This window comes from Achroia grisella, unplaced genomic scaffold, assembly GCF_030625045.1.
Source record: "Achroia grisella isolate CSIRO2021 unplaced genomic scaffold, CSIRO_AGI_Agris_v1 utg327, whole genome shotgun sequence".
In the NCBI taxonomy this organism is placed as follows: domain Eukaryota; kingdom Metazoa; phylum Arthropoda; class Insecta; order Lepidoptera; family Pyralidae; genus Achroia; species Achroia grisella.
The window spans coordinates 1,749,392-1,773,835 of NW_026712799.1; the positions used below are offsets into that span (position 1 = coordinate 1,749,392).

The 24,444-nt window shown below is 32.1% G+C and overlaps 1 protein-coding gene across 4 annotated transcripts in view; it reads left to right on the top strand.

Moving 5' to 3' along the window:
* LOC131843713 (afadin) overlaps nucleotides 1–24,444 on the top strand; it is a 77,136-nt gene that overhangs the window by 15,379 nt on the left and 37,313 nt on the right. For 2 of the 4 annotated variants that reach the window (XM_059192429.1, XM_059192427.1), the window contains exons 3-8: nucleotides 1,078–1,186; nucleotides 2,446–2,636; nucleotides 6,649–6,808; nucleotides 7,589–7,714; nucleotides 8,775–8,932; nucleotides 11,936–12,017. In XM_059192429.1, the coding sequence (XP_059048412.1) occupies nucleotides 1,078–1,186; nucleotides 2,446–2,636; nucleotides 6,649–6,808; nucleotides 7,589–7,714; nucleotides 8,775–8,932; nucleotides 11,936–12,017 (826 nt within the window). Of the gene's footprint in view, nucleotides 1–1,077; nucleotides 1,187–2,445; nucleotides 2,637–6,648; nucleotides 6,809–7,588; nucleotides 7,715–8,774; nucleotides 8,933–11,935; nucleotides 12,018–19,056; nucleotides 19,129–24,444 lie in introns of those variants that run through there. The other 2 variants (XM_059192428.1, XM_059192430.1) reach the window with 2 other exon arrangements.

Genomic DNA, 24,444 nt, shown 5'->3' on the forward strand with positions numbered 1-24,444 from the left:
TTTTGCCTCAATATATAGTTTAATTACCGACATGTGTCTAAAATGTCTTGTTTTCTGCTATAACTTTAGTTAGGCCCTTATTATATTGTTTCACTTGCAGGTGCAACACTAATAACCGTCTAGAACTTCCTCTTATTAATCTAGTAGAATCTCATGTCTTATCGGTCGTTGACCTACAATATGCTATACACTTCTATACCGGTTTTAGTATGGCAAGCTAATGTTTGACGCGCTTGAATCGGGTTCAAATGGGAATCAATGGAATATGATAATCATTATATTCGTTAGCATTTACCTTTTTATAACATTTACTATAATACATCGTCCATGTACAGAACAGCGTGTCTTAAGGATTTGACTACTACTACATTCAATGAGTTTTTTGGATATTCTTCCCTTAGCCAAAGGTTTATAAATGATTTTACATTGTTTCTGTAATATATTATTACATTATTAGTCTTGTCATCTTACTTAGCCACATAGACATACTATCTTTCTGCTAGTATGAGTCATGGTAACTGAGTAAATTCATAAAAGTTATGCTGGTTATTGTTTGCTTCTTTATCTTTACGGCTACGTAAGAAATTTACGGGATAAAGATAACGCTTTACTATTTGAAATGTATGGGGTGATTACTTGAAAATAATTTTGGTCGTGCTGAATCACTGTTTGTTTGACTCACAGTTGATTAACAATTTCATTCATACCCTTAGTAATACACTTAATCAATCTGCAATCAATATGCTGCAGTGAATCAACGAAATGCAAATGCAAATAAAGTGAATGAAATTATTGCCTGCCATTTAATTTGTTCATTATCACCGATATCGATTGCCATCTCTAATAACGGGAACAAAAAACAGGGTCGTTTTTTATTTCTTAAGATAATACAATGCTACTTTATTTAGCTTAGTTATTTAGGTACGATTCCATTAATTTGAAAGCTGTGCGCTGATAGAGTCTATCTGTTAGAATTATAAACATAAAATAGAAATGCGGAAATAAAATTATAACATAACATAAGAAAATGTAGGCTAAATATTCATTATTTATTACTATTGTGTATTTTTTTTACAGAATCTGGAGTTTCATGGCGTGATGCGATTTTATTTTCAAGACTCTGGACAAAAGATAGCAACGAAGTGTATTCGAGTTGCGTCAGACGCTACGGTCAGCGATGTCATAGGTAAGACCTGTTATTTGTTAATTCGATGGTTTTAGGAACTATATTTTATTCTCAATAAAATACTTAAAGTAGGTTAGAGTCACGTTGAACACTATTTTTGCGATCTCATAGGTCTACGGTACTACGGTCAGCGTTATAGTGACAGCTTAGACGTGTCTACATAATATGGTACCAACACTCGGCGAGTAACTTACGTTAATTAAAGTAATTGTCCTCTTGAGTACGAAATAACTCGACACTTATGGCTACTACGCATTTATAACGGTTCTCACTTTGAATATGGTTATATTATTAACCTGAATCTTATGACGTGTTCATAAAACAGGTTCTAACTAGAAACTACACCTGACCCGACTTATTATCATGTTTACCATATTTGGAGTAATAACTCAGATAATATAGTCCATTAGTTATTGCATGTTGAAAAGAATTCATTTAAATCTAACCGGTTTTGCATCGCCTCTGTAAGTCTAAAACTACCTTCAAATGACTCGAGACATGACGAGAGCAAGTCTTCCTAATAGATCTTATTAGATGCGACTATAGTTTGTAGTATTTTTGTATACATGAATTACGAGCTCTTATATTTGTATTTTCAACATAACTGTTGTCAACTGTCATGCTCACAGTAACTAGTCTATCTACTAGATAATATAAAACAAAAAATATTTTGAATTGAAGTAGAAGAAAGCTCTATCAACAGACGTCAAACTGTCATGTCGAGTATCAAATTACGAAGTAGCCGCCAGCCGGAATTGAGATTCTATTCTACCGATTCTTAAATAAATGACCAAAAAATTAATTATTACCGGAATCGATGACCGAGAAAGGTGCCAACGGCATTATTTCAACAATATGTGGTAAATGTAAATATAATTAACCCATATTATAATGCAGACGTCTGATTGGCATATTGGCAACATTTTGATAACCTCTTGTCTTGTTTTTTAATTAAAATGTCTGATGTGTGGATATTGACCGCAATTAAATATAATTAAAATATATTTTCGTTAATATATTCACGCTGGGTGATTAGCGTTAGGGAGTTAAAGGAGAGATGAAACACCACGATGTTGAAGCTTTTTGCAAATTTTATAGAATTTGTTTATATGTTTGTCAGGTGCCTATTGTCACAAACTCTGAGTTTAGGACATGATGAAATCTCAGTAGTGCAAGGGTATTTTACTGGTAATATTTAAATTATTGACTTTGAATTTATTAAAGTATTACAAAAATATTTTTAATTTTGTTATAATTAGAGACCCTTATCGAGAAGTTCCGTCCAGACATGAGAATGTTGTCACTGGGGTCCTACTCATTGTGGGAGACCCACGGTCCGGACGATGAGCGGCGGCTGGAGCCACATGAGAAACCTCTACTAGTACAGCTCAACTGGCATGCGGATGATCGCGAAGGACGTTTTCTGCTTAAATGTCTCAGTAACAAAGAGGTAAGTTACAACCCTGTATACACAATCTTTGATTGTTTGATTTCATTCCAAAACGTTTCCAAAAGTAAGAGTCCAATCTTATCTCTTTCATCACAAACACCCAGTCAAATAATTGTAAAATCTTTATGACGAACATAAATGTCACTAATACTTTAATTATACCACAGATAACATAATATTACATACAGATACCCCATCCCATACAAGAAAATGGTTCCTTCCTAACTCGGGCTATTCTTCGGGCTATTTTATTTCGCCACCGTAGCCGCTAGATGTCGCTAGATCTGAAGCAGTTCGGATTACTAGTGGGTGCTTAGTAACAAAGCATGAAAATAGATGGCAGTGAATTCAGTCTACATGACATCTGTTTTGCAAAGATATGTATATAATAGATATGTAGGTAACTGTATCGTGTACCTCATTAGGGACGATTCAAGATTCAATGTAAATGTGTAGGTATAATATCGTTAGCCGACACTCTGCAGATATGGCTTATGTGCCAATGTATATACCTATTGTGTTATGGTTTATTTTACATTCCATGCCTATTTTTTTTGATATGTTGTAACGCGTCTGCGCTTTACGTATAGCCTGATTTTGATACGTTTATACTCGTACGTATCAAAATCGGGCTATACGATTTTTTATTTTAATCGTTATATGTATGAGACTGATTTTAGCTACAATTAATTTACTGGTATATACCTCATGTATTCTACGATGTACCCCTCTTTTACCTAATGAGAATTCCGCTATATCTTATATATAAATTTTGTATCACAGTGTTAGTTGCCATATTTCTCCCACATTTTGATGAAATTTGATATGTATACTTCCCAGGTCTGAGGTAGGGTTGTTATCTATTTTTTATACCCCTAAGTCATAGGGGTGGCCTACCCCGAAAAAATATTTTTTTGTATTATGGACAATTTTTTATTTATTTATAATGTTACATTGAAAATACATACACGCCTAAATTTTCACCCGTCTTTCACCAACCCCTATTTTTAATAGCGATATTCTTACAAATATTATAAATGCTAAAGTAACTCAGTCTGTCTGTTTGTCTCGCTTTCACGCCAAAACTACTGAACTGATTTAATTGAAATTTGGTAGACAGATAATGTAGACCCTGAGAAAGGCTACTTTTTAATGCGAAAAAGTATTGAAAGGGGAAATGAAAGGCTATATGAGGATATCGTAATTTTTAAAGTCAGATCTTGTAAGATTAAGTGAACAGGGTCGGTCTAGGTTTTTCATTATTAGAAATGTGTAACGGGGTAACACGTTATTTAGTGCGAAATTGTGTATATTACAATAAAATTTAACGAGAAAATATTATAATGATATCACTGGGACACTCATTGCCTTACTACTATATCGTCCGTTAGTCGCGAATTTTCTGGAAACACGAGAGGCGCTATCCTATTGGTCGGTCGGCGCGGTTACCGCGCGTAGATGAGTAGATGAAGTACTTAGACGAGTCTCACGGCGCCGCAGCGTAAGTACTTACTATACATACGTAGTATACATATGGGTATTACAAATGTTTTTATTACTAGTAATATTACTCTGTTATCTAAGCAAGTAATGTGTGCTTATTTTGAACTTGATAACATTCTGAATTACTCGTATATCTTTCAATATCTTTAGCGGTATAAACCAGGTTATGTACTACTACTAGTATTGTTAGTGAGGGATAAAGTTGATGAACAAAAATAAAACAATATTCGTATTAAAAATATATTCATCTAATATTTTTGGCATTATTTTTAAGTTTCTTCCAAATATAAGGGGTCTGACATGGGATGTTATGTACCTACATTAAAAAATACTTTTTGAAATGTATGAAAGAAACGTATTGTATGAAATTTTTGAAATGTGTGAAATGTATGCACCTACATTAAAAGATAATTTTTGAAATGTATGAAAGAAATGTATTGTATGAAATTTTTGAAATGTATGAAATGTAAGGACCTACATTAAAAGATAATTTTTGACATGTATGAAATGTATGAAAGAAATGTATGTACCTACATAAAAAGTTCATTTTTGAAATGTATGAAATGTATGAAAGAAATGTATGTACCTACATTAAAATATAATTTTTGAAATGTATGAGATGTATGAAAACAATGTATGTACCTACATAAAAAGTTCATTTTTGAAATGTATGAAATGTATGAAAGAAATGTATGTACCTACATTAAAAGATAATTTTTGACATGTATGAAATGTATGAAAGAAATGTATGTACCTACATTAAAAGATAATTTTTGACATGTATGAAATGTATGAAAGAAATGTATGTACCTACATTAAAATATAATTTTTGAAATGTATGAGATGTATGAAAGAAATGTATGTACCTACATAAAAAGTTCATTTTTGAAATGTATGAAATGTATGAAAGAAATGTATGTACATTAAAATATAATTTTTGAAATGTATGAGATGTATGAAGTAAATGTATGTACCTACATTAAAAGATATTTTTGACATGTATGAAATGTATGAAAGAAATGTATGTACCTACATTAAAAGATAATTTTTGACATGTATGAAATGTATGAAAGAAATGTTTGTACCTACATTAAAATATAATTTTTGAAATGTATGCACCGTACAATAACAATACACGTTAAACATCATACCACAGAGTCATACGCAAGTTAAAAACAAACTGCTATGATATTAATGAGAAAGGAAAATAAACTTTATGGTATTCGAGTTAGGGTCGATTTCTCTCTTTTTTTAAAATATTTTAATCTTACCAGTTGCCAGTATTCGAAGACAGCTACGATTCGTACTCGATATTTTAAATTATTATGTAATCGATTTTTCAGTACAAATGTAAATAACCAACGACACTAATAATGTACTACTATATTCCGTTCTTTGAAACGGAATACTGGTATACTTAATACAAAATAATGAAAATTTACTGTTCAGAACGACTCATTAAAAGCATCATCGAATAATGCGCTGTAATAAAATCCTGTTATCGATTATTAAAAAAAATCGATAATACATGTATTTATTTTTAATATGACAACACTTCATACATAAGTATTATTGGAAATAGTATTATTTGCTTGTTCGGCTATTTTTAATTTACTTAAACTTTTTTTATATGTTTAATTTACAATAATAATATATTAAGTGCTTATTATTGGAAAATATAAAAAAGACATTTAATTAGGCCGATACAAATGACAACAATGCCATCTATGAAAGCATTTTGAAAACATTGAGCCCCGTATTAGCATTGATTAAAGTGTAATTAAGTACTGGAAAATAACAAAATGAGTAAATATATGAAAATTACTTTTCTAAACGCATTATTTCATTTTAACATGTATATATATTTTTTTAAAAATGGATTAAACTATTTTGAAAACACAGTTTTGTTTTTTAAAACGTTTGCAAAACTATGAAGAATTCCATCGATACCAATCACGCCATCTATATGCAACTTTTAGCAATAATAATGGCTATTTCCTCATTGAGTGCCACTGATTATACTTACCTACCATGTACCACCGACCATGACCCTACTACTACGACGACCTACTTAACAATTTATTGATACTAGTCGAAATTGGTTGATAAAATTATTGTTTTTCACTAATATATTAAAAAAATTACTGTATATTTTATAACAATTGATTAACAAACGAAAGCATTTAGTTCTTAATACATTTTGTGATGGTAAAATACTACGATGTAAAAAACATTTCTTTTTAGCACGCAATAGATGTCTTAATAAATATTAGCTTACAGGTTACACTATTTAGTTGGCAATTGAAACTATACAATAATTTAAAAACCAAAGGCTTGTGTAGAAGAACATGTAGTTTTTTACTGTTACTATTCTAACGTGACTATGAACGAAAAATAAGATCGTTGCGTTCTTGCGTATCTATTGAATTCCAATATCCGAGATTACATTGTTGTTATAGTAAATGTATGCTAGTATACTACAAGTATTTATAATTATCTTAAAATTCAGCAGACAGCATTGGCGGCGGTTAATGAAAAAGCAGATCAAAACTTCAAACGGAAATTGTCTAAACGCGAGAAAAAGGAATTAAGAAAGAAAGAGAAATTGTCAAGATTGAAATCCGATACTAATAATGAAAATCGACCTGTTGCCGAGAAACTTTACACAGGTGTGTAGAAAATAGTAATTTATTGTACATATTATATAAACGGTATATTTTTAATAATAAGATTATTTGTGAGTTTGAGTAAACATCTCATTCATATAAAGTACAATTGTAAACAAGAAAGTTTAAAATGTTCTCATTTAGTCCTTGATTTTGGAGTGGCTGATATCTATGATCATTCGTGTGTAATGTAACGGGTAAGAAATGAGTAAATCATCAGTATTATTAGGGTTTTTTTATCGGGGGGTTTAGGCACTGCGATAGACATAGATCTATCGTGCTCGCCTCTTTTTAGAGGTCAAGGTCTTTTTAGAGGGACAAGAATTGAAGGATATTCTTTGGAGCGATGGTTTTTATCTCCTCAGGATAGAGTATAAAGTTTCTACAGGAGATATTGCGTTATCAGTGGGCTACAACCACACAACCAACATAGGATATATAGTGGAGTTTTCTATTCAGCTTGACGAAATGATACAATAACATGTGTGTGTTAAATTTGTATATATAATTTTATACGAATAATGTAACTTTTTGTTTCACAAAGTGAAATACAAAGTTACGAGATACGTTGCATACTCGCTTATTAAAATATATATATAAATACTAAAAAGCAATAATATGTCTATTAGTTTAGTTCTTGAGTGCTAACCTATTAATCAATATATTTATTTCATCCTTTATAATCTATAATCTGAATTTAACAGTCAACTGATAGATTATTTAATAGGATTGATTTAATTAGTGGGATTGATTTATAAAAAATATTTGCATATTTGTCTACAGAGCTACCTGAAACATCATTCACTCGCAGCATCAGTAACCCTGAAGCTGTAATGCGCCGGCGTCGGCAGCAGAAGTTAGAGCGAAAACTACAACAATTCCGTTCAAAAGACGGCGGACCAGATACTGGTGTGTTTCTATTGATACACTGATTTATTTGACATATCGTAGATATTTCAAATAGGAAATCTGTCTGTCTCTTTCTTTTTGAATCCTAAATATTTTGAACTGGTTCTCATGTATTTTAGAAGATGAATCACCAGGATGAAGACAAAATGTCTTATCTCAATAAAACTAATGAAGTGGAAGTAACAGCTAGATTGTATTAACGTTGTATTCTGGTCTCATGAATTTCTAGACAGCTTTCATACTCAATGCTAAATATGTGGATTTCGTACTGCTCAACGGTTTATCGAATCTACTACTATGTTTATAATGATTAAATTATACTTAACAAACGAAAATTCCACTAGGCTGCCGATTAGAATGAAAAAGAATGTCGCAGTTGGATAACATTATTATCTAAGGTCATTTTATAATTAATCTTCAGAAAAGCAATTACAAAATTGTTAATTTTAATGTTGTTTGTGTAGCGCCATCTGTCTTATATTTGACATATCGTAGAAAATAACGTTTGAACCGTTATATACAAATAGTTATTTGATAAATATGAAGAGGGCGCCACATTGTCTGTTTACATAATTGTGTAATTAAAATCGAATAATTGTAATTGCATTGTTGTTTTATAGATAAATAGATGGAAAAAAACGTGTTCTATACTTATGTAACTATGGTACTTTTTAGATAAGAAGTAAAATGGAATTTATGAATGAATACTTCTACCATAATTAGCAGGAATTAAAAATTACAGCTTAAAATAAAACAATAATAAATAGTTAGTTACGCGTTATAACAGCACAGATGACAATCATAGCTACTTTATAGCATTAAGTAATGTTGTGTATAAAGATTTTCAAACAAATTTGATTTAAATTGGGTTTGATATATTGAAAGATTATGATTTCCAATTGCCTAGATTGTCCTTCTATCTATCACTACTATAGCATTATAATGTAGGGTAATAGTGTATAGATAATATTATTAATATAATAGTGTATAGATTTTAAAAACAAGAATGAATTGTCTGAAATAAATAGTAATTTTATACATTTTTACTCCAATAATGCAGGCGGCACGTTGAAAATCTACGGTTCTTCCCTATGTCCTGATGTGCCTTACAAGACACTCTTGTTATCTGTGGGTGAAACTGCCGCCACGGTAGTGCGAGAGATGCTTGATAAATATGGACTCTCCCGACAGGATCCCCAGCAGTTTTGCATCGTTCAAGTAAGTACACATATAGGAATTATATCCATATTTCTTTTCTCTTAGGATTTTTGTACACTAAATGTGACGATAAGAAGCCCATCGTACCTACATTAAATAACAAAAAATACGCAACTTAAATTAATGTGATACCCATGTGAATATTAAATAGGTAAACAAGAATTTGTCGTGTTTGTTTAAATAGAATGGGAAGAATAACTCGGCCGACTTAAAATAGTTAAAATTTGTATAAAGGCAAAAAAACTGTTGTATTGAGAATAATGGGTTAATTAATGGTTAATTTAACTTTGTTGTTTGTGAACCCATTATAATTAAACAAACACATAATACAAGTATTATGGAATGTTAGTGTATATATGCGAAAGAAAAAAGACTAAAATTATTATTTTTAACTCCAAATTATAATTACAATGTGCCCTATTTTTTAATGATTATATATTAATCGGATACCATCCACGTCAAGGGTGTATATTATATTATGACAACACACATTATAAGACTGACTCTGATTTATATTGACGGTGAAAACAAAAGATTCTATAACAATGCATATGCCGTTGTTGAATGTACATGACCCGTTTACGATTTTATTATATGTGTCTTTTGATATCCCCGATTCAGTATTTAATATAATATGTACATACATGCAAAAATACTCAGAACTGACAGTTAATTAGTGAACCTTCCGAGAAAAACTTTCTCCGTTACTTTGTACTACTGTGTAAATTGAATAGTTTACTCCAATTTTGCTACGAAATGGTGGTAATAATTTTGGTATAAGCTGAATAAATGGCAAAAGCTAATTTCTCACGTGTAATTCTCAACCTGAAGGTAATAGAAATGTAGTTAAAGTATAAGTATTATGTATAACCGTTGTAACAAAGACTGTATTGTAATGTTACTGCTTTCGTATCCATAATAATAATATAACATATATGTATATTAAATAATAAACAAATAAATAACACAATGACAATTAACACGGCGTCACCTACTCCCACAGTAAGCAGAGCTTGTCTTCTGCATACTAGTCAACTGATATAAATACTTAGATATTTTTTATAAATACAAATGTTTGCACCGTGGGAGGAATCGAACCCGCGACCCTAGGAAGAAAAGCGGTGTGCTAAACCACTAGACCACCGACACCGTCATATATTGCATATTGAGTTACTTAGTTTATTACTATTAAGGTGATTTTATCATGTCATCGAAGCAATAGATTGTAAAAACTAAACTGAAAATTGGCATTTAACCAACATATTGTTGAAGTAGAAGAATCTAGACAAATATGCTCAGTAGTACTAGCTCCGTATAATTCACAGTTAACAAATGTCAACATCTCGTCACCAGTAATAACATGGACAGGACCCCTAAGTCTTCATCCATTCATTCACAATTTAAGAGCTGCCCTCCTGCCACCTTCCATGCTCTTCTATCAATCTTTTTAGTAGTTGATACGAGACGACTCCAACTTTTTCCTTAACCTGCTTGATATAGCTGTGTCTTGGTCTTCAAGGGGAAGATCAAGACACCGCTACATAAAATATTTGTATTTGTCAATTATGTATTTACAATAAAGGTTATATATTTGTGTCTTGAAAGTCACAGCTTGTTCTTATCTCAGCTTATTTTCATAATAAAATTACTCGTACATTCTACTCAGACAACATAAAGAAAGTCTCGAAGAAATATTAGAATATTTAACAAAGTTATAAGAGTAAACTAACAAAGTTGTGCATAAATGACATCGTTCAGTCCGGTGACACGGCGGCATCACGTTGTAGCACCGGCAAATTGCGCTATCAAGGCATCTCATTTCGGATTTCCAAAAACGTAGAAAGGACAGAAACAGAACAAAGTTTTTTTTAAATTAATCATCTTGAATGATGATCTGTTGGGAATCACACGCGCGACGTAACTTTTACCATATTTATTCATAGTCTTCCACTAATTGCAATTGCAATTCGCGATTTGAAAGGAAAATGTTGTAATAGAAGAAATAACTCGAATGTAAATACTTTTTTTTTAATATTATGAGAAATTATAGCCTACATTTTCAATGTCGTAGTCATTTTAATTGAGTGGTGTAAAATATACTCATAAAAAATATATTGTACTTCGTAAAACAAACACTAAATTTTAAGTGAAGTTTACAATACATTAATGGAAACCGCACTCAAATCAGTTAAGCTGTGTCCGAAATTAGCAACAAATGGACAAAATTTATTATAATCATTGTTTTTGTTTTTAGTTATATTACGTAGATAAAATCCCCTTTTATTCTATTTTTATTTTACTTTTCATTCCATGCACAGACGGCGATGAGTTACATTTTTATTAGTAGATATAGATATGACCAGTCATATGTTAACAAAAGTATGTATAGTCGTGGGAAAGCATTGATTCTCGACAACTCGTGATGATCCAATCACTCGTTAGGATCGAACATTTCTACCTTTGATCAACAATGTACTTTTATGTATAGAAATTGTAATTAATCAGATTTGGTATTTGCGACTAGTGTCCTCGCATAATTTCTCTCCTCTATTTGACTATTAAGGAAATCCCACTCGAAATTTTCGAGTATCACAGCGTATGAAGTGCCATGGATATATATACAGTATTGATATAGTTACAGAGTACAGTACCTATGGTATTGTACTCTGTAACTATATCAATTCTGTTGTCATCTAGTATAGACGACAGCTTGAAACTATCAGTTAACTTCGTTTGATTCTTATTGAGTTAGAAGATATATTCGATCTTATAATACAATATAATACAAATATATTCACGTCAAATTTCATAAAGGTTCTTTATGTTCAGCCCTGTAGAAAATGTAACAAACAAACAGACAGACACTTTCACATTTGTAATATTAGTATATATTATGTATCTAATAGTTACATAGTTCCAACAAGAGATATGCGACACATTTACCCAACATTATTCCCCCTGGTATCTAATATTACGCATTTCAAATGTTATTACGTTTGCCAGGTTGACGCGGCCGACAATTCTGAGTACATACTGGAGGACGACGAGTGCCCACTTGCAATTGTAATGACCCATCCACACCGCAGTAAGTACCATTTACTTTTATACTTTTTATGTACACAAAGTATTTATTTTGTATGACGAATGTACTTATGAATGATTGTAATAATTTCTTTGTGAGAACTATTCGGAGGTTGAAATATTATTTTGTATATTGTCGACAATGTCACGATACATTGTTATAGCGATGCTATATATAGTATTTGTAATTTCAAGTCAGTATCATAGGCAGTTGCAGCCCATTTAGTACGAATACTAATATTAAAATGAGCAACACTGGTGTGAATTCAAAACCCGGTCCATCAAATGTTTTTCAATCATACAAAAAATATACCTATTGATGTAGCTGCATGTAAATCGCTACTACCCCCGGGATCTTAGGCGTCCTTCGTCCTGTCCTGCGTGGCAACAAATACTCATAATATAACGGTACCCACTGATCTGCTATCCAATCCAGAGCATTATTAAAGAACAATGCGCGCACACCGGGTCCAAGCAGAAGTACACCGCGTCCACGCAGAAATAGATGTCAGGATGGCAGGAGAACAGAGACAGTCTCTTGCGAAATATAATGAACACCATGCGCGAAATAGTTTATATTACAGTGACCACAGACGGTATCTTCATATAGGAGTACTTTTCGAGAACTGTTCTATGACGAGTGTAGGTATGAAATAATTATTTTAATGTACAATAGCGGAGTACAATGTCTACTTCTTAGGACACTTTTTTATTTATAAAAACAAAAGACGGCGAGTGTTTTATATTTTTTTCTTCTTATATTATTTGAAAGATTATTGATAGCTTGATTAGAGGCCAGGTACATATTTTAGAACTGCAGTGCGTATCTCGACCGGAATATTCAGCCAATACGTGACCAATATATTATTTATAGACATCTAAAGTCTATCTGTCAAGTAAACTCTTAAGTATGTGGTGTGGTGGTATGTGCCTAACCATCTATAGATTATAATTTTCGTCTTTATACTTTCGTAGTCACGTTAAGTATTTATGGTTCGGTTTTCCAGAGTTATTTAAATACAGTGTACTGCTGTAAAGGCGCGTATATTATGCGCCACGTATGCCATTTATAGCGAGTGTACTGTAACAAAACCAAACACAAGCGTTATGAAATCTCTCATACATATATACAAAGTGCATTTGGAATATAAAAAGAAGGAAGTTGCGGGTAGCAGCTAATTTAACTTTTTGCTATTTTTACTTTTTAGTATTGTTTAGTAGTTTCGATTTTTACAATTTTCATTTTAAGAATAAAAATGTCAACTTGTCTGTGGAGTGGCATGGTATATACTGTCTAATGTTTAGTCTCTAACAAAACAAATATTTGCTAAACTGAAAGTATCCTCCTGAACTTAAACAATCCTCTTTAACTTTGGCTTATTCGGACCGGAAGATCGGAAACAACGAGTATGCACTTTTAGCATTATGCTTTTGTGTCGAGGTAACCGTACTAAATGGGATCGGCGCATCCAATCAAAAGTTAGATTGATTTTGGATCACTTTTGGAATGTTAATTTTGTTTGTTATTATACTGCCCGCCTAATTGTAACTGTTTACCACTAGATGAGGCAATTTTTTGCCTCTTCATGGTATCTAAACATTATAAAATTAATAATAATATGAAACCAAATACCTCATGATATGATTGGTACAAAGAAATATGTGTTTCAATTTATTAACTTGAAGATTAACGTCTATAATATGTATATGAAAGATAAATTTTATGCGTTTGAATCTATATCTAACTCCTGACCCGGGAGTTTTCGAAGTGTTTTTTTTTGTTTACAAAGACTCGTGTTGGTTCAAGTAATACTGTATGTATTACTTGATATAATATAAGCTCAACATCTGATCATTGTGATAAACGAGATTAATGTTATAAGGTCGTAAGTGTACCTTGACCACATTACATTCTTTTGTTTCAAGATTAAGACGTGAGAAAGTGATAAATAAACAAACACGTGATAGTGCAGCAGTGTAGCGCAGTTTCTCACAAACATATTTGAACCATTGAGCGCATTCAGTTAACGAAAATGTTGATTTAACATTTAATTTATTTATTATGAACTGCTACAATTACATTAGTCAGTGTAAAAACGAACCATTACTAAGTTTTCAGGAATTCGTAATCAAATGAATATGGTTGAATCTTGATTCCAGCCGGAGAGCTGGAAATCATCGAGGTAAAGACTTAATAACAATATTGAATTTAGCGCTAGCGCTCGAGTTTGCCGTCGCACATAACGAAGTCGTACGATTTTTTCGTCACGATACAATAGGAAAGCCTGTGTCCAGTTGAGTAGAAAATAAACGTCATGCCTTAAACACGGCCATTGGTTGAATTGTACGGATTTGTACGACAATAGATTAACAAAAGACGACAACGAAGATCAAGACGTGATTTGACAGCGATAATACGGTTATAGAAGCTCTCTTGATATATTTATATATAGTATATTAATATATATTGTTTCATAAAAGAAAAAACGAGTACCTATCTACTACTGATAAAATGGGTAAGAAATTAATATACAAAAATATGAAACGCAAAGAGCTTCATCGATATTCCTATAAAGTACCGCGAAAATATAACTTGAAATACTGCTGAGTTAAGAAACTCTCGTCCCTTTGGCATTGGATATAAAAGAATATAATTTACAACTACGATAAAATCTAGAGAGATTGCAATGAGAATATTTAAATTCGGTGTTGAATTCGCAAACTTTCCGTCACACACAGAAAAATTACAGACTAATAGGAGACACTGCTCCTATTAAGCCGGTTTCTCTATAATGATTCGATTTGCTACAATATTGTAAGCCCAGTATTGAAAACAATCTCCTTTTACGACAAAACGATTTGGAGACAGTAATAAATATAAATGCTATTCTGTGAGTCAGCGCCGGAACTCAGCGCAGTGGAAAGATGTAAGATTCTTTACATTGTGGTAGTAGTTACCATGACTATTAAAGTTGATGTACTTAATGTACTGGTATATTGTAAGAAGTTCCATTTTGTATTAAATATATTTCATTTTATTTTTTTTTTCTCCGTGTCATATCGGTGTAATAAAGTGTCAATGAATCGGTATATACTATCCGTATCCTATACTATCCGTGGCCGCGGTTTTACCCGCGTTAAATTTCAATAAAGAATATAGCCTCTGTATTATTGTTTCTGATGCATAAGCTATATTACTGTAAAGTTTCATTAAAATCCGTTCAGTAGTTTTTGCGCGAAAGAGTAACAAACATCCATACATTACAAACTTTCGCGTTTATAATATTACAAGCGACTTGCCAGGTGTACATATTATATATTAGGTTTATATATTATATATATAAACCTTCCTCTAGAATCACTCTATCTATTTAAAAAACCGCTAAATATCCATTACGTAGTTTTAAAGATTTAAGTATATGTAATGATGATGATGATTACGATAAGGTATATTTTAATTTATTAGAAAATCAATATAGTAATATATTTTACATAACAAACGATTTAAACAAATACCTGTGTATATTGTTTTTGCATAAATAAAATAAAACTGGAACGTAAAGGTCAACTTTTTGTACAATTTATATTTTATTCCTTTTATTATACCCTTGATAGGCAGTGGCTTATTTGGACTAGTATTGCTACTATCTACTACTTTAGTTTAATTGTTATAAGTTTGATACATTACAAGTGAGTTGTTTTATCAATACACAGTCGAATATTTTATCCTTTACTAGGGAATAAACCTGAACACACTGACGGACTATGTCAGCAGTATCAGTATACCACACAGTAAATATATACCGAAGTAATACGCTTAATGCTTTTCTACAATAAAATAAATTTCACGCGTATGATATTAAGTATTCGAAGAGCGAATTTTGTCCGCATACTTATGTGTGAATTTGTATAGATTATTTTGGCGTGGATTGTATCCGCAGTGCGTATAGTTACGATCAGTTTTCATATATTACATATAATATACATAAGAATAAAAATGCGGATAAAACTCAATTAAAATTCTCAATGGCGATTAACAAGAGCACGTTAATACGGTGGATCGTAAATAAAAGAATGAAGCTATAATTATTACTAAAGAACTGCTGAACCTCTAATGAATTGAGTGTGTTTACAGACATTTGATATTTGGGCGAACCTTTGCCAAACCTTCTGACCTTTACACTGTCCCATAACGATATAACTGACGGTATGTACATTAATATAACTACAGGACTGCCGCGTACTCGTGGATACCACTGTAAATCATTCTACAAAATGTAATTAGTTTTCATAGTTCTTGCAGATTACACTAGCACACGGAAGGGCTAATATAGAATTATATTGAAGTGTAACACACTGAAAACACGCGGTCTGGATTTTATCTCATAAATTAACATGATAATATATTTCACATAAAATTTAACAATCTTGACTTGTAATTATTAAAATATAGCAAGGGACAAACACGGTACTAAATTCACAGGAGGAAATATATACCAACGTACTTTCTTTTACCTTTTGAGTTACAGAAAATGCGGCAAGCTAGATAAATACAGCTTTGCAGGTGAATTGAAATACTTTTTGAAATCGGTTGGAAATATTTAGAAAGAATAAAAATATTTTCGTCGAGAAATTGGTTCGGATGACTAACTTTTCGAGGATATCTTGCTTGGTTATCTTAGTTTGGGTATATTATATGTATATATTATATAAGCTTTGAAATAGCTATTCAATCATCATAAAATTTTCGTATAAGCAAAGTCCTATGGATACAGAGAAAAATAGACTATATATTTTTATTATAATAGACCAAGTCGCGTGCTCAAGCTAGTTAATGTAATACATTTAGTATTTGTTTATCTTTTGCTGACCTATTCAAAATGTACCTAGACAAAATTAACGAATCGTCTTTACATGTATTTGTGAATTTATTACTTGGATTCTTGGGTTAGTTGATTAGAGCTCTGTTTGTATTTTAGTTAACACTAGCTACTCGCCCCGGCTACGCACGGGTGTACATGTATTATATATATATAAACCTTCCTCTTGAATCACTCTATGTATTAAAAAGAACCGCATCAAAATTCGTTGCGTAGTTTTAAAGATTTAAGCATACATAGGGACGGACAGACAACAGCGACTTTGTTTTATACTGTGTAATGAAGTGTAAAGAATTTTTTAGATAACTGTTACGTTAAAGTAAAAGTATCCACAATAGTATATTTTCAAATAAATACTAAAGAAGTTAAAGATCATATCTTTAACTTCTTTAGTAAAAAAATGCAATCGGCCATAGCCGATTTAAATTTTTTTACATCTAACCGGGATACATTTTGACTGTATATAACAATAATATGATGAATGGCAATGCATAACGGATACCATAAAGAGCATAACGGCGCCATGTGACGTCTGTGGTTCTGATGCGTTACCATTCCAGAAGACTAACATAAAATAACTCGGTATCCTGTAATTTCTTTACATTAACCCAGCCGACGAACCAAACCACAGTTTTCAAACGGCTGTACTAATTGAGATATATGACGTTTATAACTATTATAAAAAAATAAACAAAGTCAATGTTTGTGTCAAGCTGTGCCCGCGGTTTCACCCGCGTGAATTTATAGCATATGTGGTATTCTTATGTTTAAATTGTTATTGTAACGTTTCATTAACATCCGTTCAGTATTTTTTGTGTGAAAGAGTAACAAACATCCATACTTACAAACTTTCGCGCTTATAATATTATTAAGATAATGCAGACTGCCAGACGTTCTGGTAACGCTCTTATTATCCAAGAAAATGAAAAGAGTATTAGTAAATAAAATTTAACAAAATGTACTTTGCTAAAATATATAAGTTGTAAAGTTCGTGCTCGTATATTACATATTCAGATCTTATTAAAGTATGTGCGAGTACATGCTGTAACCATAACAAAACATAAAGTAGCATGAATTAGAAGATATCTTTTTGCTTACGACCGCGACACCGTAGTATGTATGTGTACCTACACAAGTATTTTCTGCGGGCTACAGTCTATAGGTGACGTGGGATTTGTCGTTCTTATCTGAAAACAAAAGTTACAAAAGTAATCGCATTCGACCACTTTTATCGTATTCTGGGGAATTTGCTTAAATATTTTAGTAGGGTACAACAGGATAAAGTAATATTGGTTCAACACAAAAAACAAAAATTCTCAAATAGAGCTACGTAAATATTTATTGTACCGTTTTGATCGAATAATAAAGGACTTAGCAAGTAAATTCGTCTGCGTCACATTTATCTGTTTTTGCAACATTTTAAATTCCTCGGAATCAATCAAATCTTATTATTGTATCAATAAAGTCTTATCTTGCTACTCATTCTGGACCTCTTCTACTTGTATTATGCCCAACCCTCTTAAACAAAATTATTATTATAAATTAATAAGGCGTAATTTAAATTCAGAATTTAAAAAAAATGTATGAACATGTATAATCTATTGTTATAAAATTTTATTCAACTGTAAATGTAATTTTTGAACAGCTATCAAAAGTACGACCTTTTTGTAATGGTTTGTTTATCTAAAAGAGAAATAGAAGTACTAACATATCTTTATAACGTTCAAGAATTACAGTCGTCTACTTTTATGTTGAGTGTAATTCTGCGATAATCTGGTTTAGATTTAAAGGCTTTAACGCGTGGAAATGTGCGCATATAAAAAGGACTTTTCTATAGATCCGTAAAGTCTAATTCCGAACGGGAAATTTGATTGGACGATTGAACGATAAAGTCCCTTTTTCCATTAAGTGTTTCGGTACAATTTTTTTTATTATATATAATATGGCTAATGCGTGGTACCCATATATTGAAATGTATAAACGTTAGCAGATATTGACATGTACGGCAGCTTTATTGTAACATAATGTAAATGAGCGATCTAAGCATGCGAAAGTATGCACCAGTATGCAATTTCCGCGAGGAGGCTCCTTCTGATGTGGACAATGCATGGCGTGGTTCACAATAGGAATATATGAGCGGGAGCATGCGGGCGCAGGACGCGGCAGTTGTCTCGGAGACGCCGCGCCGTGCGCCGCACACTTCGCGCGCCACCGACATGGATTGGGGCATCCGCCGTAAGTTCGCACGAACACAACTTTTTCTCGAAATGTCGCAAATTGACCGTCGGCAGAGGCCAACTCGGCAGTCGACGCCGACTTAGCCGCGATCGCGGCTGATAGTAAACAAACGCATGTGGCCCGCCAGAGTAGTCTGACCGGTGTGCCCGCAGATGCCGGTCGACTGGCCGGTATTTTTAACTCGTTTCGCGGTTCGATGTCCGTTGCTTCGCCGAATCGATATGCATAATATCGTCCTTGAAATCCTCAACTTTTATAAGAATTAACAAACAAAGTGTACATTTCTTGGAAAGTTTCTAGCTATTATAGTTTCACGATTCAACATCCTGACCGTTAAACTGTACGTTTCATAATTAGTTTGAAAGTTTACATATCGTTTTTGTAACAGTCTATGCTGTTTGACTGTTACAAAAACGACGCGGAAGTTTGTGACTTTCTAAATCACTTTATGTCGTCGACACCAATAAAAGGTCGAGGATATTTCCTTTGTGTCAGAGTTAACCGGTTTATTTCGCGCAGATATGTAGCGATAAAGGGCACTTTTTATTGTCTCCTCGTAAAATGGTGTGTCTACGAGTAATTCGACCTTTAACATTAGGTCGCATCCAGAACAATCCCTCAGGGAAGCTTGTTACAGAAGATAAGTCAATCTACATAGACTGTCAAAAAGTCTAGTCGGTGCCATAACAGTAGGGTATCGCAATATGGGATGGCTTTGGTTATGAGCTTCAAGTTACTGGTATGTTCATTTTAATATTCTTAATGCCTGTTATAGTTATAGGTTTTGGTTATCCAAATTATCTTAATATAATTTTTCAAGGCGTATATTTGTAATCATACTTTTGCAAATCGGGTGGACAGATTTGAGTGAAATTTTGCGTATATATTTCATTGGGTTTTATATGGTTTGAAAACATTTTTGAATTCCATAAATGGCATTGCTTTTCCTGCCAGTATGAGGTCTGCAGAGTTCGCTAGTTTGTTATAACTACCCAATTTTGGTGTCGATAGCAGTCCGCAAGGTTGTCATTATTTAGACTTACCCAACTTTACTTGATTTATTTCAAAACGCGAATAAATTCTGTACCTTTTACAAAGTTATTACATGGAACTTATAAAAATAGAGAGTATATCTAGGATGAGAACAAATATACAAAAATGTAGGACTATGACTTGAAAAAACGATGAAGGCATCATGAAAAGGAACCACTTTCCTAAAATAAATTTTGGTAATATGAAAATTATATTCTAGTATAGTGTAGGTATCGTATTAGTACAGATTATACACGATTTACGGGATCAGTTCCGCGAAGCCACAGATTGAATAATAAATTAGAAAAGGGTCAGTAATACGTCTCTAGAGATGGAAGTTAATTACGATTCCAAACACGGTAAACCCGACAAGGAGTTTCTGGAATTGAGCGAAACGATTACATAAATCTGTTTTTGATTCTTTCATTATCATATGTACAAAGCTCTCATGTATATTATTTATATTTATACATATAAAAGCTGTCTCGATAACAGCGACGACGGTAGTTTACATATTTAGTGTACCTACGTATTAAATCAAACAACCAATAATAATGGCTATGTCGGTCTGTGAAAGTCTGCCTAAACAAATTTATTACTTTTATTAATCTTTCAATCATTCTCGTTTGTGTGATGAAAAGGGAATTAATTATTATTAATTTGATTGTCGTAATTCTATTCAGCGACGAGCAAGAAAAAAATCAGAGACCAGTTCTATCAATGAAGCTTCTGTCTTTTCTGTTAGTTTTTACTGGTTATGTATTTTGGTTTATGAACAATAACCATTACGTTTTACCATATATATCATACAAACACATTCAATTTATTTATAATATTATTAGAGACTGTAGGTCAGAAAGATTATAATATTTATTTATGTGTGTAAGGGTAGTTAAAGAAAAAGTTTCTATAAATGATAATTTTATTTATTTTTCATTTTATCAAGTGTCATTCATTACAATTCGTGTGGTTTCATTAATATGTACATAATTTCATATCTGATTGTATCAATCGTTCAAAATTGTCTATGTGTGGCTTACCCATCTACTGAATGTTATGTTAAACTAGGTCGACGCTTGGGAGTTGGGACAATGCTTTTGAATACATTTAAATCGAAACATCCAAGGTTTTCCTGGTAATCCGTCTGTTGTGTTAATACTGCACGTTCTTTTCTTGTCTGAGCTGTTATAATGGGCGGTGAGGTTATGGAAGTCATTAACTAACCATTTACCAGTTAACGATTTATAGAAATTTCTTTTAATTACATACACGAAAAATTCTGTTTACGGAAGAATAAAACGGATCAGTAAAGTACCTGTATGCTCCTTTTAGGGTTTCCTGGATCCCTTATCTTGTATGCTAATACGATGTTTTCACTGTGTTTTACTCAATTAATCATTCACTTTGCAATTAATTTTTATTATAATTAAGAAACGTGCGTGCGCGTGACAAGGCGGTTCAAAACTGTCATAGGTAAGGGAAAAAAAGGGGAGGACACAAAACTAGCGGGCTCTAATATATATCTGTGTTTATTTCAATGGGCATTAAATTATAAATTTAAAGTATATGGTATATTTAAACACAATAATTGTTTAAATACTTGCATACCAAACCAATCAAATCAATAGGTTTAATTGCAGATATTTATGATAAGTCAAATCTATCATGAATTCTAAAAGCTGTTGGAGCCAAGATGACAAATCTCTTTCAGAGCCAAAATAACTCTCACTCTTTACATACTTGGGCACACTTAGTATAATACTTGGGCAATATAACATCCACTGGTGTTCTCTACCAGTCAACCATGAGGCACGGCAAGTCATTCAGTTATCACTTCCACCCCAATAAACACATTGTGTAAATTAGGTGTAACTGAGATAATATTGATAGTACGTGATTAACTATATTCATATAGTAATAGTTTCTTAGTTACTCTATATTGTTTGTATATGTAAATTACGTCTAGTCAAGTATAAAATAATGCATGTGCTGTATATTTTGGACTTCTAACACTTGTCAGTTAAAGAGTTTATATTGTAAATGTCAAGGTAAGTAAGTACTAGAGTCTCACTCCACAACGTTGTCCCAATAACCCAATAGAGTCAAGCCCAAGACAAATGACCGTGTGCTTAACTCGCGAATAAACTTCAATGTAATGGATGTTTTACTTGCTCTCTAACATCTCAGCAAACTTCAAGGCATTTTAAGGAAGTTTTCTAATCAATCGTATATCCGTACAAATACACAGTTTTCGGATAACATGGCTAATGTAATATATAATTGTATATGTATACATGGTATGTTCTTGGTAAAATATAAAAATACTGCTGAAGGTAGACATTGAAAAATGTTGTTAGTGTTTGTACGATGTGTTTTGCGTGTAAGATGAGAAAAAACAGTGAATTCACAGGCATGGTATCGTAGTCCTCTGGACCACGGTCATCACATATTACAAGGCGGGGAACTTATTACCAGGTAGGCCGTCTGCTTGTTGACCATTTCAATTAGATATAAAATATTATGATCTTGATAACTATGTAGTTTATTTATTATTTATATCGAAATCTATCATATTGAAACTCTGAAACTGGTGCTTCATTGTGTAGAGAATGACCTGAACTGCGATAGATTCAATGCGATTTTCACTTAAAGAAGCTTTTCTTTTGATCAATTTGTTAGTTTCATTTCAAATTGATTATCTTTAATAGTAACAATATTGTCATTCTGATTCTGTGAATCAGAAAAGTCTTTAGTTAAAATAATATCCAGTACGAATTTCAATTGATTAAGAAAAAATAAACTTCTGAAAATGGAATCTCTGGGGTGTTGTTATTTAATCCTTTAATTATGAAAGAAACATCATTCATTAGGATGCATTACTGGATGCATAGTAAGTCAAGGAATAATTCATCTTAATTTATAAAATCGTTGAAAACTTAGTATAGTGTTTCAACAACTATATTTTATATCCTAAATGTCTATTTTCTTAAACATTGAGTACTCAATGCTTATATAGAATAAAGTACATCGAGTTTCTTTTCGAATATATATATTTTAACGATTTCTTGTTTCCTTAAATGTAGGCGTAGAAAGCTTCATTTATTATGCACGCGCACCTTGCGACGAACGTTTACAAAAATAAAGCTATCATTTCATATTCATCTAACAACTCGCGTTCCCCCTTAATATCAATCGTTTCTTGTTCAAACACCCCGAAGGAACATAAATTGAAGATAAGTCAATAAAACACATTATTTATTGTTTAGTTGTGCTAGGATAACGTTACATATAGAAAAAAACTTTCTCGACTAGTTTTCTTGTAGCTTTGTTATGCGGAATGGATTAAATCAGGAGTGGTATCTGTAGTTCTGTTCATATAGGCAACTGTTACCACTAAGCATCCGGTTCGTTATAAAAATATTAAAACAAAAAAAACATCTATCGTATCTTTGAATGTACGTACCCCCATGGTTTGACAAACAAAGCAGTTATTAATTTATTACTCCTCATAAGCTCTAGACTAACAAGAGCAAACTTCTAACTTTTCTGTGAGACAGGACAGATTAATACTTCAAAGAGACATAGTTTATAAGCCAAGAGATAAGGGCAGACAACCGAAACACCTTGCCGTTATTTCAACAATTTCCAAGCAAACAATTTAATAACCTCAACCCGCTACGAATAAACTTATATACACTAGGAAATAGACGTATGTATAAAGTGCCATCTATACAAATATAAAGAAAAAGATACGATTATTTCTTTTTTTATTATAATTTTTTATACTGATTAACTAAAAAACTATTATATCCATTTTTAAAGCTGTAGGTGTCATGATATTATAAGTAATTTTTGTCATACAAAAATCAACTGAATCGTAACAACATCGGTATAGGTTTCTATCGAAATCAAGTAAACCCTGTCAATTGCAAAAAGGTTTACAAGAGATGCAGCAACATATATGAAAATAAATATAAAATACCTCGTGACTGAGAACATAAAAATTTTGTATATCGATTTAAAATTATATACTGTAATAACAATAACGAACTTAATGAAAGTTCTAGGGACGGTAAACTTAAATATACTCAGCAATATGTATGTGGACATGTCAAGTGCACACTTCAGCAGCATTTGATAACGTCTTTGTCTCGACTTCTGTTTTACCAGTCCGAATTACTCGGTACTAAATTTTAAAACTTTACATTTTGAGTGTATGAGTTCTTATAAAACAATTCAAATTTATGATAATCCAAGTCCCGATGTTGCTTGTGAATTCTT